The 18,514-nt window shown below is 34.8% G+C and overlaps 1 protein-coding gene across 2 annotated transcripts in view; it reads right to left on the minus strand.

The window, feature by feature from the left end:
• PPP2R5A (protein phosphatase 2 regulatory subunit B'alpha) overlaps positions 1–18,514 on the minus strand; it is a 140,749-nt gene that overhangs the window by 24,923 nt on the left and 97,312 nt on the right. For both annotated transcript variants that reach the window (XM_080824325.1, XM_080824324.1), the window contains exons 2-3: positions 6,017–6,213; positions 3,018–3,119 (exon numbers count right to left, since the gene is read on the minus strand). In XM_080824325.1, coding sequence (XP_080680451.1) covers positions 3,018–3,119; positions 6,017–6,142 — 228 coding nt within the window. In that variant the 5' untranslated portion in view covers positions 6,143–6,213. The remainder of the gene's footprint in view (positions 1–3,017; positions 3,120–6,016; positions 6,214–18,514) is intronic.

The following is an 18,514-nucleotide window of genomic DNA, read 5'->3' on the forward strand; positions in this document are numbered from 1 at the left end:
ACCCCTATGTTTACCGCAGCATAATTTACAATAGCCAAATTATGGAAGTAGCCCAAGTGTCTACTGATAAATGAGTATGGATAAAAGAGATGTGGTGTGTGTATATATACACACAATGGAATATTATACATCCACTCCCCCACATACAAAATGGAATATTACTCAGCCATAACGAAGAATGAAATCTTGCCATTTGCAACAATATGAACGGATCTAGAGAGTACAGTACGAAGTGAAGTAAGTCAGAGGAAGACAAATACCATATAACTTCACTCATAGGTAGAATCTAAAAAAAGAAAATAGAACAAAGCAGAAACGAGACAAACCAAAAAACAGACTCTTAATTATAGAGAACAAACCCATAGTTACCACAGGGCAGGTGGGTGGGTGGAATGGGTGAAAACAGATGAAGGGGACTAACAGTATACTTATCACAGTGATCATTGAGGAATGTACAGAATTGTTGAATCACTATACTATATACCCGAAACTAATATAAATAACACTGTATATTAACTAAACTGGAATTAAAATTTTTAAAAAATCATAAAGAAGAGATAATACACTTATAGTACTGTACTGTATTTATCAAATAAAATCTGCATTTAAATAGGCCCATACAGTTTAAACTGGTATTATGTGTTATGCAAGGGTCAACCATACATAAATAAAAAGACACTATAAATGTATTTTATTTATAACTCATTTATTCTACTGCTCCACAAGACAGCCACATAAAGCAATAATTACAAAACGGTACATAGTGGGCATGTATAAAGATCTACTTTGTGGGACACCTGTATGGCTTAGTCAGTTAAGCATCTGACTCTTGGTTTCAGCTCAGGTCATGATCTCGGAGTTGTGAAACTGAGCCCTGTATCTGGATCCCTACTCAGTGGGGAGTCTGCTTCCCCTTTCCATCTGCCCCCCACCCTCCACTCTGTCTCTCTCTCTCAAATAAATAAATAAATCTTAAAAAAAGAAGATCTAATTTGTATGACAATAAAACCACAAATACTACTACAAAGGAAGTGGGGGAGGCAATGGAGGTATATAGGATCAAAATTTTGTATATTATTGAAATTAAGTTAGTATTAACCAAACTAGATTGTTTTAAGATGCTAACTGTAATCCCTGGGTTAACTACTAAAAAAATAAAAAATAAAGTTAAAAAAAACCAAAGGTAGGGATGCCTGGGTAGCTCAGTCAGTTAAGCATCTGCCTTTTGCTCAGGTCATGATCCCAGGATCCTGGGATCTTGAAAAATAAATAAATAAATAAATAAAAATTAAAATGGTTAAAATGGTACCTTAGAAAATACCTGTTTAATAGAAAAAGCAGTAATGGAGAATAGAGAAATAAAAAGGCATAAAACATACAGAAAATAACAAAATGGCAGATGTAAATCCTACCTTATCTGTAATTATATTAAATGTAAATGGATTAAACACTCCAATCAAAAGGCAGAGATTGGTGAAACTGATTAAAGAAACATGATCCAGGGGCGTCTGGGTGGCTCAGTGGGTTAAAGCCCCTGCCTTCAGCTCCAGTCATGATCTCAGGGTCCTGGGATCAAGCCCCACATCGGGCTCTCTGCTCAGCAGGGAGCCTGCTTCCCCCTCTCTCTGTCTCTGCCTACCTCTCTACCCACTTGTGATCTCTGTCAAATAAATAAATAAAATCTTAAAAACAAAACAAAACATGATCCAACTTTTACGAGACACAATTTAGATTCAAAGAAACAGATTAAAAGTAAAAAGATGAAAAATATATATTATGCAAACAGTGACCAAAAGAGAGGTAAAGTGCCTATACTAATATCAGACAAATAAACTTGAGAAACTTTCTGGAGTTACAATGATAAGGACCATCCAGATAGATGATATAACAATTATAAACATAAGCAGCTAACAACAGGGTCCCAAAATACATGAATAAAAACCTGACAGAACTGGAAAGAAATATACAATTCAACAACAATAGCTGGAAACTTCAATATCTCACTTTCAATAATAGATCAACAAGGAAGTGGAAGACAAGAACAACATTATGAACCAATTAGACTTGACAGTTTTCTATAGAACATTCCACCAAATAACCACGGAACACGCATTCTTCTCAAGCACACGTGAAACATTCTCCAGAATATACTGTCTGTGAGGCCCTAATACAATCCTCAATGAACTTAAAGGATTGAAAACATTCAAAGTATATTCTCCAACTACACTGAAATAATTAGAAATCAGTAACAGAAAGAATGTGGTAGTCATAAATATGTAGAAATTAAACATATTCCTAAAAAATAAAGAAGAAATCACAGGAAAATTAGAAAGTATTTCAGGTGAATGAAAACAAAAACACAACATATCAAAATTTATGGGGAACACGTTAAAACAAAAATTGGTACATGACTGGTACGCGAATGTTATAATAGCTTTTGTTACAATAATCCAAAACATCCATCAAATAATTAATGGATAAACAAAATGTGGTATATTCAGAAAATGAAATATAATTCATCCATTAAAAGGAATGAGTTATGGACACATGCAACAACATTGTTGAACCTTGAAAATATGTTAAATAAAAGAACCCAGACACAAAAAGGCCACATACCATATGATTTTACTTACATTAAATATTCATAACAGGCAAATCCATAGGGAAAGAAAGTAGATTAGTAGTTGTCAAGGACTGTGGGGTTAGGGGAATGGAAAGTGACTGCTAATGTGAAAGGGGTTTCCACTTGGGGTGATGAAAAAATTCTAGAACTAGAAGTGGTAATGGTTGCACAGCATTGTGAATGTACTTAATGCCACTGAATAGTACACTTTAAAATGCTTTAAATGATAACAGTGTACTTTATCACAATAAAAAAAGTAAAAACATTTTGGAAAGAAAAGGGTAAGAACACATACTAAAAATCAAATATTTTACATAGATCTAAAAGAGAAGCACCATGATGTCAGCAGAGTATCATAAATGCAAAAATTGTCAATATATAATATGTTTCATACTTGTATGTGAGGCCAAGAGGCCTCAAGTGTGGGTTCATCCTCTTCTGGATCAAAATCTGGATTATCACTTGGAGGAAGAGTACGAAAGATGTTAGCACTGATCTGTGAAGAAAAAGAAATTCAGATTTATATTCTTCATTGTATACTAAACAATGTAAATGAAATATTTTAAAGATAACTTTAAGAGTTGTGACTATAAGCCTCGTTCAAAACCTAGAAACCTCATCAAGACACGAAGAAGGTAGGCATTTCTTTTTTCTCTATCCCATAACTAGGACTTCTTCAGATGCGAACCTACTAAAAATTTAAAGATTTCCTCTGGATTCCTCCTTCCTTAAATTACAAGTTGTTCTTTCCAAGTTTTGCTTACCAGAAAAAAAAAAAAAAAAAAAAAAAAAAAAGGAGGGGAGGGGATTATGGAGGAAAAAGCATAAAATTCCTAACTCTACCTTTCTCTAACTTGATCCTTTTCATCCTTCTGCAATTCCCTCCATATTCTAATCCAGCCATTTACTTACCTTACAATCTAAAAGTTTGATAAAAGATCTCTATTCCTATACATACACACCACATTAAGGAGAGGGATGGGGGATGGGAGGGCAGAATACTTTCACTATTATTACAGACATAGTTTATAATACCCCACTGGGGGGGCGCCTGGGTGGCTCAGTGGGTTAAGCCTCTGCCTTCAGCTCAGGTCATGATCTCAGGGTCCTGGGATCGAGCCTCACATCGGGCTCTCTGCTCAGCGGGGAGCCTGCTTCCCCCTCTCTCTCTGCCTGCCTCTCTGCCTACTTGTGTACTCTCTCTGTCAAATAAATAAATAAAATCTTTAAAAAAATAATAATAATACCCCACTGAGGATTTAATTTAACATAGTTCATCTACTCTTTTTTTTTTTAAGGCTTATCTTTCTGAAGTCAGGATGTGAGATTCTTCATTTCAGATTCAATGAAATACAATATTTACAATTTCATCATTCACACTGTCTCAGCACCAACATAAACTTCACATTTTTTTTCACCAGCAAAGGTTAGTCTGTGGTGCCAACTCAAAATTCTTTGAAGAATGATGAACAGAGTGAAAGACCACTTGGTTTAGTAAACATTTAAGGCCATACTATTAAGGAGTTGGTCACCTGAAATAAACGATTTAGGGAATAAAGGATGAAATAAGAGCTGTTTGGTGGTACAAGCAAATTTCCAACTGTTCTTATGAAATGGCATCTATGGTCAGCCAAAGAACTGCTAACAGTCAATTAGTACAACCATAAGACTTAGAAAGTAATAACCTAGAATTTGATCTCCTAGAACTCAACATGAAGGCAGAACCAAGAGTTTGATGGATAGGAATTTCACAAAGAATGGCAGAAAGTCATAGATAAAACTTGAAAAGAAGATATATCCTATAAGAGGGCATAATTTGCCTTTGAGAGCATACTTACTATTGGTAGTAAAAGAAAAAAAAATAACCTTGTAGCCACTAACAAAAGTAACTGTATGTAACAAATATACCTAAGAGCTTTACAGGGCCAACAGGGTGAGCTGACTTCACACTTATCTAGAAATTAAGTACCCAGAAATTAAAAAAAAAAAAAAAAAAAAGACAAAACATACACATCTTTTTTCTTGGGGATAGAAATTAAATCCCAAAATTTATTATTACATAGTAAATTACAGAATAATTTGAGTCAAATATTTGAGCATTTTCAATATACAAATATTTAAGTCATTTTAATATCCAAGTCAATAACTTTAAGTAATCTCTACACCAAACATGGGGCTTGAACTCACAACTCCAGAATCAAGAGTTGCATGCACTACCAACCAAGCCAGCCAGGTGTCCCCTCAAGTCAGTACTTTTACAGAGATAAAAGTAAAAGTACCTTTTTCCTGTATTTTCAAAATTCATGAACATAAACCATTTGAAATCAGTAAAATGGAAATACTGTTTTCCCCTGAACATATATTAATGATGAACACGAAACAAAAAACCAAGTTTATCAGTATTCAATATTTCCATTTTCAAGCTGTCACTTTTCACTGTCTGTGAGAGTTTCGGAAGCCAATTTTATTTTGATCAATGTTCTCTGTACAGCTGATCTTTTAAAAATTCTTTAAGGCTTTTATTTTCAATTAAAAAAAAAATATTTTCTAGTTCAGGAAGATGAAAGAAAACTCAACTAGTATAATAGGGCCAAATTTAACTACATTTTGTTCTTCCCCCAGAACATATATTAGTCAAGGGGAAGGAAATGAAGACAAGTACAAATTATACTTGCTATAACCTTCTATACTCGGGTAACATTTAAGCTTCAATTATGTACTCAGTGACTCTCTAATTACTCCAACTAAATTTTTTGTATTTTGTTACTATGCACCAAAATACAAACATCACATCCTAAACAAACTTCTACCATTTGATGGAGAATAAGGTTGAATTATTAATAAACAATATCCTAAACCTTACTTTAATAAAGTTAGCAGTAATTTATTCTTCAGAGATTTCATACTTATTTATGTTATTTAATGTTTTAAAGGTCCTGAGTTTTTATTGAAATTCAAGTATTATGGACATTATAAGTATATTAAAATATTCTAAATATAATTTTTTAGATCTGACTCCTTTACCCAACAGCTGGAATGTAGAGAATTCCATAGTTTTTCATTGTTCTTCTCTTTCCACTTTAGACACTCTCCCTTAGTGACAATTCAGCCCTATGATATTAATTATCTATCAGTCTGTATAATCTTAAGCCTACATCTTTCTCCTAAGCCCTGGATCTGCACTATACAATATGGCAGCCACCAGCCACTGTGGCTACTGAATTTTCCAACTATTATAAGCAATGACAGCATCTTTGGAATGAATAGAGAATCTTTCAAATGGACTATTTTAAGAACATTTTGAGTACACTGATTATTGCACATTTATTAAAAATCAGTCTCAGTAATTCATAATTACACCTTATATCTTACTTGAATTTATATAAATCTTACCATTTTTACTATATCAGAATATGCTGATTCAACAATAACACCACGATTAGTTGAAACATACTCAACCAGCTCATTCAGTGTTGCTCTTTTAATTTCTTTGCTCTTCAAGTCTGAAACAGAGTCCATGAAATCAAACAGTATACAACACTGCTGCAACTTCTGACAGAAAAGCTCTTGTTGTTCATTGGAAGTAGCATCTATAAATAAAAATAAAGAAAAACTTAGAAATAACCTACTCAGAAACTACCTTTAATATGTTTATTAATTTATTAGAAGCTGTTCATACACATAAAGCTTCTCTCAAAAATCTAGTGGGGAAAATAAAAATCTACTGAAAAATTCATCCATCTAATCTCGTCATTCATGCCAGAAACCAGAAAACATAATGGACTTTTACTCCTTTCTCACTACCCATAATCAACAATTAAATGTTACTGATTCTGTTGAATATATCTGGACTCTATCCTTTTCTTGTCATTCCCACTGCCATTTTAATGCCCTTCATCATCATCTAGAATACAAAAGTGATACCCTAACTGCTCCTCTTGCCTGTTTCCATAACTACTACAACTCCTATCTTCTAAACAATCTTAAAAGCTAAAATCTTGCTAAAAGGAGAAATCAATCTGGTCACACTCAATAATGATCCTCCAAAAATTATAAATTGAAGCTCAAACTCCTCAGGATTGTATACAAAATTCAGCTGTCTACTGTCAACAATCATCTCTTAACACTTTCCAGCACGTACCCTCACTTTGGTTAAACCATATTCCCTGCAACTTGTGAATATTTTACAGTTTCTTCTGCCTGGAATACCCTTTCCCCCCACATTCCTACCCTGGGAACTCTACCCATTTATTACAATTCAGCAGAAACATATTCCCCTCAGAAACTCTGTCTAAGATACTAAGGCTAACTGGTTAATCCACTTTTACCCAAGTGTATCTTAGCTGTATATCTCTACTATAACATTTACTGTGCTACATTATACGGCAATTATTGTCTTACAAGTACAACACTCCTAAACTATGAGGCCTCTACAGACAAAAAACAAGTGTGATCTTTATATCTATCTCTGGGTCTCTCTCTACCTCACCACCACCTTACATCTAGCACAGTGCCTGGCACATAATAGACATTCAGTAAATGTTTATTGTTTTACCCTCTACTTATTACAAAAATATGGGCAAACTATATTGATTTGATTCTAACAAATGTATTAAATCCTTTTGTTCCCAACATTTGAAAAATAACAACTTCAATTCTGAACTTTCATGTCTGTAAACAAGGACCTTCAATTAGCTCAATTATTTAAATTTCTTGACAGTCAAAATTAAATTTTAAAAAGTCATGTAGATATCTACTACACTGATACTTAGTTTGAAAAAGTATAAGATGAATACCTCTGCTTTTTGTAAGCTTCCCAATTATGCTAAACTTATTAGATTGGGTATGTGTTATAAACTAGAGAAGGGGTGATTATTTGAGCTATAAGAATCCTTCTCAACTCATACTGTACAGGAAATTCCCCCAAGTTTTCTCAGTTAGTAATACCTTTTTCTGTTTATAAAGATATCTATATCCTCATTATGTACTCTTATATCTTTATTATAACATATATTAGATTTTCATACATAATTAAATTCCATTACAGTGATGGAGAATATAGGGGAAATAAGTGCCACACCTTTACAAGCTAACTCAGTTCTAGCAGTTTTAAAACATTTTTAAGCTATTTTTTCCTTATGCTAAAAGCAATACAAACTCATACAAGAGTCCATTTTAGACCTAATTCTCTTCTTCCTCCTGCTACCCACTCAACATGAAATCACTCCTTTTCTTGTTCTCCAAAGGCCATGTGTTTGCTCAAACTCTTCCCTACCTGAAATACCTTACCAGATTTCCTCCCCTATGTTTCCAAATCTTACTCACCCTCTAAGAATAAAAAATCTCACATTCTCACAAAATTTCCCTTAAGTAGTAAGTCAGGATACAGTGATCCCTCCCTTCTCTGAACATCTACAGACAGTACTCACAGTCTCAAACATACTGCTGAGTATGCATTATCTTCAAGCTTGTATTTAACAAATATTTCTTTTTTTACACACCAGAAGATTTCAGGTTCCTCAAAGGCAAGGATCATTCACTGAACAAGGTTCCTTTTTATTTCTTTTACATCTAGTGTAGGGTATATAAAGAGTCAAAAAATATACATTTGATGTTTGAAAAACTCTTAAATTTGAGGAATAAAGATTATGCACTAAAAAACGGATATAGAGTAAGTTCAACTTGGTGCTGGATATCGAAAGTGGCAGGGATAGTAAATTATTACATCATATCCATGCTTAAGAATGTATAACAACGACCATTTTTATCAATGATGATTTTTAAAACCATTTTTATTGATGGTAGATTTAAATGGACTAATGAGATAATGATCATGAAGCTGAATGCATATAATTCAAAACAGAATACAAATGGAAGGCATTCTTCTTGTACAGCACAGGCCAGAAGCCTCTAATATGTCAGAAGACATAAAATGATTTCTAGGATTGGTAAATGGAAGACTCAGGAATATGTTCCATACAAAGAAAAAAAAGTTTCATTTTCTGGGCACCTAACTCTGAGAGTCTTCTCCAGAAAGAAATTAATGTTTTTCATAGCTTCTCTATTCAGTAATTCATTTCTGAACCTAAAGATTTAATTTATTTTTTCTCCTCCAGAACTTTATTTTAGTATTACCTAATGCTCAGATGGGACAGGACACACCTGTCTACCCAAACATTAAAAATATTTAGAGATCTGTTAACATTTCAACTCCTTTGTCTCTGAGTGAAAACAGACCTTTCTTTTCTTTTCTTTTCTTTTAATTTTATTTATTTGAGAGAGAGACAGAGATAGCAAGAGCGGGCAGAAGAGGGAGAAGCGGGCTCCTGGCTCAGTAGGGAGCATGACTCTGGACTCAATCCCAGGATCCTGGGACCAGGATCTGAGCTGAAGGCAAACACTTAACCAACTGAGGCACCCAGGTGCCCCTAAAATAGACATTTCCAATCCTCAATTATTTTTAGGTATTAAAGAATAGAAAAATCTTTTTCCACCTAACCCTTCCTATAAGTACACGTTCTTACTAAGCAGTTTGTTGTGCTACATAATGAAATATAAAACCACTGCTAACATTAGTGTGTCCTTCATGCCAAACACAATATTAAGTATTTCGTATGTGCTAATTTAACTTTCAAAACAATCCTTAGTTTTGAAAGCTAGAGATAATTTCCTGTCTTCAAGAGATTAGAAACTACTAGGTTCATGACATCCAACATTTTTATATAGGTCAAAAACATTTTTATAATGGTTATCCTAGGAAGAAAAGACAATTACGGTTTTCATCAAGAAGTTATGAAATATTTTGCACTTGTAGATGTTTATTATGTCCCAACTCTTAGGTACCTTTCTGAAACACAATTTATTCTGAATTTTCTCATAAGAAAAAAAAGAAAAGCAAAAAATACATTTCAATAGTTTGAAAAAAAGATCAGACTATATTCTAGCTATATTTCTTAAATATGAATAACAACTTGTGAGAAAAAGAAGGCATAATAATTCTCTTTGTTAAATATAGAAAAGACTGACAAAATCTACATTGGCCATGACATACTTCACCATTATAAGAATATTTGCAAATGAAGTCTGTTATTCTCAATGATATTTCAGTTTGGCAATGTCTAATATTTAGGCAGTAATGTCACATATTGTTCTGACTTGGTCGTTTTTAGTGGGCTAATGTTAATTATCCGTTTGCCATTTTTTTTTTTTAAAGATTTTATTTATTTATCTGACAGAGAGAGAGAGAGATCACAAGCAGACAGAGAGGCAGGGAGAGAGAGACGGGGGAAGCAGGCTCCCTGCTGAGCAGAGAGCCTGATGCGGGGCTTGATCCCAGGACCCTAAGATCATGACCTGAGCCAAAGGCAGAGGCTTAACCCAATGAGCCACCCAGGTGACCCCCGTTTGCCATTTTCAAAGTGGATACTGTCCATTCCAGTTCCTACGGTGATAGCTTCTTTGCCAGGGATTCTCTTTCTGAAATATCCACTGGTGTTTTCTACCAGAAGTTCACTTAGTGGTTTAAAAATAAAATCACCCGTGGAAACATATAAGTTCACAAGAAAAAATAAGAGCAACCTTATAATACCTCATCATACAGCAAGTGGAATGGTGGATACACACAGTGTAATTGTTTTGCAGCATTCCCTGAGTACAACACAGTATTTGCTTAGACACCTTAAAATTAATTACCAGAAGAGACCCCAAATTTTTGCTGGAACAGTTTAAATCAGGTCTTCTTGAAATGATGACGTGTATCTTAATCAAATGGATTGTTAATTTCTTCTAAAATGTATAAATAAATCAGGAACAAATAAAGGATGAGTATTTAAAATCCTAGTGACTGCCATTTAAATGAAGAGAAAAACCCAGTCCTGTCATAAACCTAGAAGTATATTTTGACCTCCCTAAGTATTTACTTGAGAGCAATTTAGACCAGCCATTTTTACCAGTAATTATTATCCCAGTGTATCATATTCAACAATTTTAAATGCCTTAAGTCTTTAAAATTCCTCAAGGAAATTTGATTACAACTTAAAAATATTATGATCTGAAATACCAATTTACATTATCTCTTCAACAACATCAGAGCTAAGAATTTATTAAAGTGCTCTTCCAGAAAACATTACTAAATCCCCAACATGGGAACAATGGAAAATACAAGAAAAACTGCACAAAGAACTATCTAAAAAACAGATGTGCAGCCTTGCTTTGCGAAATACATAATTGGTTTAAACTTGAAGATGAGTTTTTCAAATGTATCTTAACTGTCTTCTATTTTTTCAAGACTAAAATTTGATACCACTAAAAAATTCTCACTACTGTAGAAATCCCTGCATTGTCTTAGGCAGAAGGAGAATCAAGACAATGCTAGGAAAGTGAGACATTTCATCTTTGAAGATTAACACAACCTTTTAACCTCACAAAAGCCCTGGGGTGCCTGGGTGGTACAGTTGGTTGAGCACCCAACTCTTGGTTTCATCTCTTGGTTTCGGCTCAGGTCATGATCTCAGAGTTATTAGACCCTGTGTGGGGAGTTTGCTTGAGATGCTTTCCCTCCCTCTGCCCCTCCAGCCTGTACATGCTCCCTCACACTTGCTCTCTAAAATAAACAAACAAAACTTAAACAAAACCCCACAGAAATCTCACAAGAGTCCTGTTAGGTTTCCCTACTTACCTCTAATTTTTTTTTCATTACGCAGTGTGAATATGTATCTAGCTCACATTTTAAGGAACTGCTCTATAGAACTGTTTCTCAAGGTGTGAACTGCAACCCACTGGTGGGTAGTAAGTCATTTTAGTGGGTCATAACCAGAATTTTAAAATATATATAAAATATCAACATGCTGTAGGGCTCCTGGGTGGCTCAGTTGGTTAAATATCTGACTCTTGGTTTGGGCTCAGATCAGGATCTCATGGGTCCCTGAGATCAAGCACCCCACCCCCACCCCCAGGCTCCTGTGCAGGGGGAATGTGCTTGAAGATTCTCTCTCACTGCCCCTCCCTCCATTCCCACATGTGTGCTCTTCTCTCTCTTTCTCAAATAAATCTTTAAAAAATTAACATGTTGCATGTATATGAGTACAATGTGTTTATGAAATGCATTTATTATAGTTTGCAGTCAAAAAGTCTGACAGCCACTGCTTTACAACATGTAAAGTACTATTAAGAGCCCACACTATGTATGTCCAATATCACAATACAAATCTGTAACGAAAATGGGATTCAAATCACTTAGAATGCAAGAATAAGTATAAGAAAGTAAAGGGTCACAGGCATTAAAGACCTTGAAACATGAAAGAAAGTTAAATAAACAGAAAAAAAAAAAGACCCAAAAGGGTTAATTTAGCATATCACTTTGAAATTCTAGATGCCGGGGAATAAAGACTAAAAGCTTTCAGATTTAAAAAAACAAAAAACAAAAAACAAAAACACCTCACAAAAGAACCAGAGGCAGATATCCATTAGATTTCTTATCAGCAAGAGTGATGCCAGAAGATAATGGGGCTATACATTTGAATTTGAATGCCAGTCTAGAATTTTGTAACTAGCCAGCTATCAATAAAGTGTAATGATTCAATAAGGGCATTTTCAGACATGCAAATACTTGGAAAAATCAGCACCCTCACAACCTTTCTTCAGAAATTACCTGAGGACATGATGCAGCAATAAAGGAAAAAGAGAAAGAATCCAGAAATAGGGAAATCAATCTGGAAAAGCAGTAAAGTCCTACAGAGCAACTGAGCTATTTAGAACAGGAGGAAAGAAGTTCCATGGCTTCTTGATGCCAACAGGAGGACCAATCAATAGGATATCTTACTATATGGAAGAAAAAGTTGAGAGTATGTCAAAAGCACAAGAAAAAGAAACACAATTAGAAACTCCAGAAAATACTAAAAAGATTATATAAGGAAATGTAATTACATTATGCGGTTCTGAGGCCTATACAGTCACACGACATGAGCCATGCTCACTGACTTCTGACTTTTATAATCACAATTTAGAGAAAACGTAATTGTGGTGTAGAAAATGCTACCAACTTTAAAAATGTAATGTAAAGATAACAAAAGTTGAAGGTGAAAAGAGAGGAGGAGAAACTGAGAGGCACCACCCTTCCAAGTTCATTTCCCATTACTCCCCCTTTTATATCCCATGTTCCATTTATGCTAACATTTGGAAGTTTCCTGTTTTATATGCACAGGTTGGAATGCACTCTCTCATTATTTTTTAACCTCTTCACAAGCAAACACAAGATAGCACCCACCTAAACACTAACCAATGAGAAAAAAACTTTAGCCAAGAGATTTCAAGTCTACCAGAATCATTGATGTATGACTATATTCCCTGCTATGAGAGAACAAGGATATTTTAGCCTAATACCATTAGTTGTAAAACTTCCTTGGTTCTAATTTCATACTTAGCAAGTGTACTAGTTTAAAATTTTGTCCACAATTATCTGACACTCTTCCCTTCAAAACATTTAATTTAATCTTTTATGAATGTGGGCTGGACTTGGTGACTTGCTTCTAGGGAACAAACTCAGTACTGCATTAGTGAAGCTATCCAACTTTCAACTCTAGGTCATAAAAGTGAGGCTATGTGACTTTCAAGACTGGTTCTTCCTCAAAAGAACCAGGGTCACACGAGGCCTTAAGGTTCATAAGATAAACTGTTTCAAAAAAATAATACTTGTGTAGTTGAGTGTATAGTCTGGTTGATTATACTAATTCATCTGATATTAGCAAATTTTGTGAAAAAATTTTTGAAGATTTAGAATCTTTATGAAAATGTGGTAAGGAAGTTTTACACTATACTCTTTGGTGTCAGTTTATGAAACTTACTTAGGAAGACTGTACCACTAAATAAAGATGAAACTTTATTTAGGAAGACTGTACCACTAAATAATGTCTGAGTCTATTCCTCTGTCTTATACGCTCTAATACATGGTTTCTTTTTATCACACACAGTACAAGTATAAATTAACCAAGTTCAAGACATAGTAATAAATGCCACTTTATTAATTTAGGATGAAAAATCATTCCTCAGTGTACTATATTAGAATATTCCAGTTATGTATTCCTTAGGCAGGCCTAAAGAAGCAGCCAAATCATAATCAGAATGATGTTTGGTGTTTTAATTTTCTAATGCTCAGTAACACATACATTATCCCAAATTTAGTGGCTTAAGATAATAGTTATTATTACAGTTTCTTTGGGTCAGAAATTCAGAGAACACACAGAAAGAACAACTTATCTCTGCTCCATGATGTCTTAAAGCCTCAGCTAGAAAACTAGAAAGCTAAGAGGTGGAATCCTGTGAAGGCTAAATCACTCATGTCTGATAGTTAATTCAGGCTTTTGACTGAAAGTCTAACTGGGGCTAGTGCTAGAACCCCCACATGTGGCCTCTTCATGTGGCCTGAGTTTTCTCAAGTATGGTGACTGAGTTCCAGGGTAAGTAATTTGAGAGGTCTAACAAAAGACAAGAAAGACTCTTATGAAAAAAGTTACAAAACTTTTATGAAATATATAAAAGATATAAATAACAGAGATGTACCATTATTCATGAAAGAGAAGACTCAGTGTCTTCTCCAATGAATATACAGGGAATGAAATTGGGATTGCAACATGATGCAATTAATCAAGAGGGTGTTTTGTTGGAACTTGAAGAGTTGCTCTTAAAATTCTTCAGGAAAGATGAAAAGCCAAGATGATTTTTAAGATGAAGAAGAGAAGACTAATCTTACTATATATACAAATTAAAACTACGTGATTTGGGGCAGGAATAGACAAAAAGACCATTGGAAAAGAAAAAATAAGGTAACTTGCGACATCCTCGTGTGCATATACAGAAGGTTAATACATAATAGAGTTGGGTTTTTTTAAATGTCAGTAGTGAATTTTCGTTCAAAAAATTATGTAGGACCACTGATAATTCATAAGGAAAAAAAATTAGATCCCTCCCCCATGCCATTTATAAAAATTAATTCCAACCAGAGAACTAAAAGACCAAATGTGAATAGGAAAACTATAAAATATTTCATTTTATAATCAACTCTGGACTGGCATCCAGAATGCACAAAAGAACATCTACAAATCAATAAGAAAAAGACAAGTCTATAGAAAAGGAGGCATGAAACATAAATGACCAATAAATATGAAAATACACTCAACCACACTGGAAAGCAGAAAAATATAAGTATGTAAAAACCATATATACGAATTTATGTCTGAAATGCCATACTATCATATCATACCTATTGCGTAAGAATTACAGAAAGTGTGGGCAACATTTCTGCTTCCACCAGATGAGTATTCCCACTGTCAACTATTAAAAAGTGGACAAAATATGTGAAATAACTGCTCTCAGATTCTTGAAAATGAGCAATATGGGACTGTGATCCCTGAGAGAAGGAAAACAGAGTAAGGCCTGCAATCATACCAGCTCTCTGTTAGCACTTTCCAGACTGTACCATAAGGAGAAGCCTCATAATAGCAAGCAGCCTTACTGAGCCAGAAGTGGAGATCAGGGTTAATGAGGTGGCTGGAATTTAAACATTAAAGTACTAGAGAGAAAGGAATTAACAGAGAAGGAATTTCTATTTTTCTATTTAAGTTAAGTGATGATAAAACTGCTTATACAGCAAGTCTTTAAAAAAAAAATTTTAAGAGCAAGTGAGAGTGAGTGAGCACACACACACATGCATTGGTGGGGGGAGGGACAGAGACAGAAAAATCCCAAGTAGACTTCATGCTGTCTGTGGAGTCTGATTTGGGGCTTGATCTCAGAATCCCAAGATCATGACCTGAACCAAAGGAAAGAGTCAGAAGCTTAACTGACTGAACCACCCAGCACCCAGAAAGTCATTTTTGAATATAAAACCAACCTTGGATTCTGGCATGAATCCTTCGTAATCATGATATATCATCCTATTTATACGTAGCTAAATTCAATTTATTAATATTCTGTATAACATGTTTATATCTAAGTTTATAAGGGATATTGGTCTTTAACTTCACTTTCTTAAAATGTCCTTGTCGGGGTTTTTTAGTAAGGATTCAATTAAATAGGTATAGGACTTGCCCAGATTTTTGTTTCTTTTTGTGTCAGTTTCAGAAAGCTATTTATTTCAAGGGATTTTCCTAATTCCTTTTTCAAATTTATTGGCATGATTATATACTTGAAAGCTATAAATTCCTAGGTAAGAGTAAGGTACTAATTATTACTACAAAACAAGCTAAAATTTTAACCACAGGAAGTACAACTTCTAGCAAGACAAGGTAAAAAGCTCCACCAGAACTGCTGCCCAGGGAAACAGATGAAAATTATTTTTAACATAAACTTTGAAAGCCTCTGGAAATGGCCCTAAGACAAACAGCAAATGAGGAAACATCTAAGAATACTTATGAACATTTGTTAAGAACAATAAGAATGTGTGTTTTTGAACAAAGCTATCTGCCTCTCTCCTCCCAGCTTAGCTAGGCAGAAACTCCACTCCACTAGCCAAGAACACAAGGATCCCTCTACCACCAGCTCCCTGTCAGATAGCTTTCTTTAAGTAAGGAAGATGATTTTGGCATTTCTCACCCTGCCCACAGCTATCTATTAGAGAGACTAAGTTCTGGGTCAGTGGAGTTGAGAAGAGGGACTCCCTTCTTTCGCCCAACTCATGGGACAGAGGCTCTAACTGGTACAGCACCACTGAGAATACTGGGGCTGCCATTACCTTAGTCCTGATCTATAAAGGTGGTGGTTCCATGATAGAAGAGGTAAGCCAAAAGATCCAAAAAGATCTCAAGCTATTGCTCCCTTTCCATCTCCTGCTCAGCTCCTGAAGCAGGGTGTCACCCAGGGAGAAACATGCCATTATCCCTATCATCACCCAACTCTGGAGCCCTAACTCAGAAATTTTGCCTGGGGGGAGAAGCAAGCCATAAAACAGCTATTAAGTCTCTTCCCAAAGGAACGGACTTCTTTTTTAACAGAGCACAGAGAAGTTCAAAGTTAAGGGCTCTCAAAAAAAAAGTGGGAGTTGTGGTGAAAGGCAATTAGAAAATATGTAGATTCAATGAGGAAATGGGTTTTAGCCAGCTAGTTTGCAAGAGACAACCAGGGAAAGAAACAGCTTGGAGAAGCCCTTCTGGTGTCAGAACAAATATCAGACACTGACCTCAGGAACTATTCCTTCAAAGGAGCCTCAATTTGACTAGATTAGTCAGAAAGAACAATTTATGCCCCAGAGCATTGTTGAAAACAATTAAATAAGCTGGAAGTCACTGGAATTTAAAGTTGGGGGTGTAGTTAGGAAAACATAAAGAGAGCCCCGTCCAAAGCATCTGTCATCTCAGAGTGCCTACTGGCATGCCTAAAGCTGCACCTCTCTGAAGAACAACATTAAACCAGTCACTAAACAAACAAATTACACCACCTCTGAGGGGTAGGACCAGTACCCAGTACTGTGTTGCTGTAATACATTAAAATACATTATTTAGGGGCGCCTGGGTGGCTCAGTGGGTTAAGCCTCTGCCTTCGGCTCAGGTCATGATCTCAGGGTCCTGGGATCGAGTCCCGCATCAGGCTCTCTGCTCAGCAGGGAGCCTGCTTCCTTCTCTCTCTCTCTCTGCCTGCCTCTCTGCCTACTTGTGATCTCTGTCAAATAAATAAATAAAATCTTTAAAAAAATAAAATAAAATACATTATCTAAAATGTTCAGTTTACAACATAAAGATAAGATACAAAGAAACAGGAAACTATGTCCCATATACAAAGAAAAAAAAAGGCAACAGAAACTGCCTGTGAGAGCAACTAATAGAAAATGACTTCAAAGTGGCCATTATATATATTCAAAGAACTAAAGGTAACCATGACTAATGAAGTAAAGAAGATGTGGTAACGTCACATCAAATAGAGGATATAGATAAAGAGACTGAATTAACAACAACAACAACAAACCAGAGAGAAACATGAAAATTCTGCATTAAGAAGTACAATAACAAAACGAGAAACTCTCTAGGACTCAACAGTAGATGTGAAATGTCAGAAGAAAAAATTAGGGAAGTTTGAAGATAAACTGAAAGAGATTATGAAATCTGATTAGAGTAAAAAAGGTGAATAAAAATGAACAGAACTTCAGAGATTTGTGCAACACCATACAGCATACCACATGCACATAAGAGGAGTACCAAAGGACAAGGAGGAGAAAAAAGAAAAGAAATAATGACTGAAAACTTACCAAATTTACTGAATAACACTAATCTACATACCCAGAAAGCTCAACAAACTCTAACAAAGAAATATTCAAGGAGATTCCCAGCTATACCATAATAAAAGTGCTGAAAGTCAAAAGACAAGGAGAAAATCTTGAAAGCAGGAAAAGAAAAACAACTAGTTAGTTACAAGAGCTAAGATTAACAGCTGATTTCTCAGCAGAAATGGCAGAAGCTAGAAAACAAACTAACACACTCAAACTGCTCAAAAATAAACCAAAAAACCCCCCAAAATAAAACACAAAAACTTGTCACCCCAAATCCTATATCCATCAAAGCTATCTTTCAAAAATTAAGGTGAAATAAAGACATTCCCAAATAAAAACTGAGAGGCTACACAGTCTGCCTTACAAGAAACACTAAAAGAATTCCATCAGGCTGAAAGCAAGTGACCACCGAAAGTAATTCAAATCCATACACAAAAAACAGCTCCAGTAAAGTTAATTATGTAATTATAAAGGCAGTATTAATGCATATATTTTCTTTTTTCTCTTAAGGGATTTAAAAAAACCCTACTATATAAAGTAATATATACATACATGTACAGATACACATATATATACAGATATATTTTTATATATTTACAGATAGATATGGATATGTATACATTATACATATACTTATA

This window comes from Martes martes (genome assembly GCF_963455335.1).
Source record: "Martes martes genome assembly, chromosome: 15".
In the NCBI taxonomy this organism is placed as follows: domain Eukaryota; kingdom Metazoa; phylum Chordata; class Mammalia; order Carnivora; family Mustelidae; genus Martes; species Martes martes.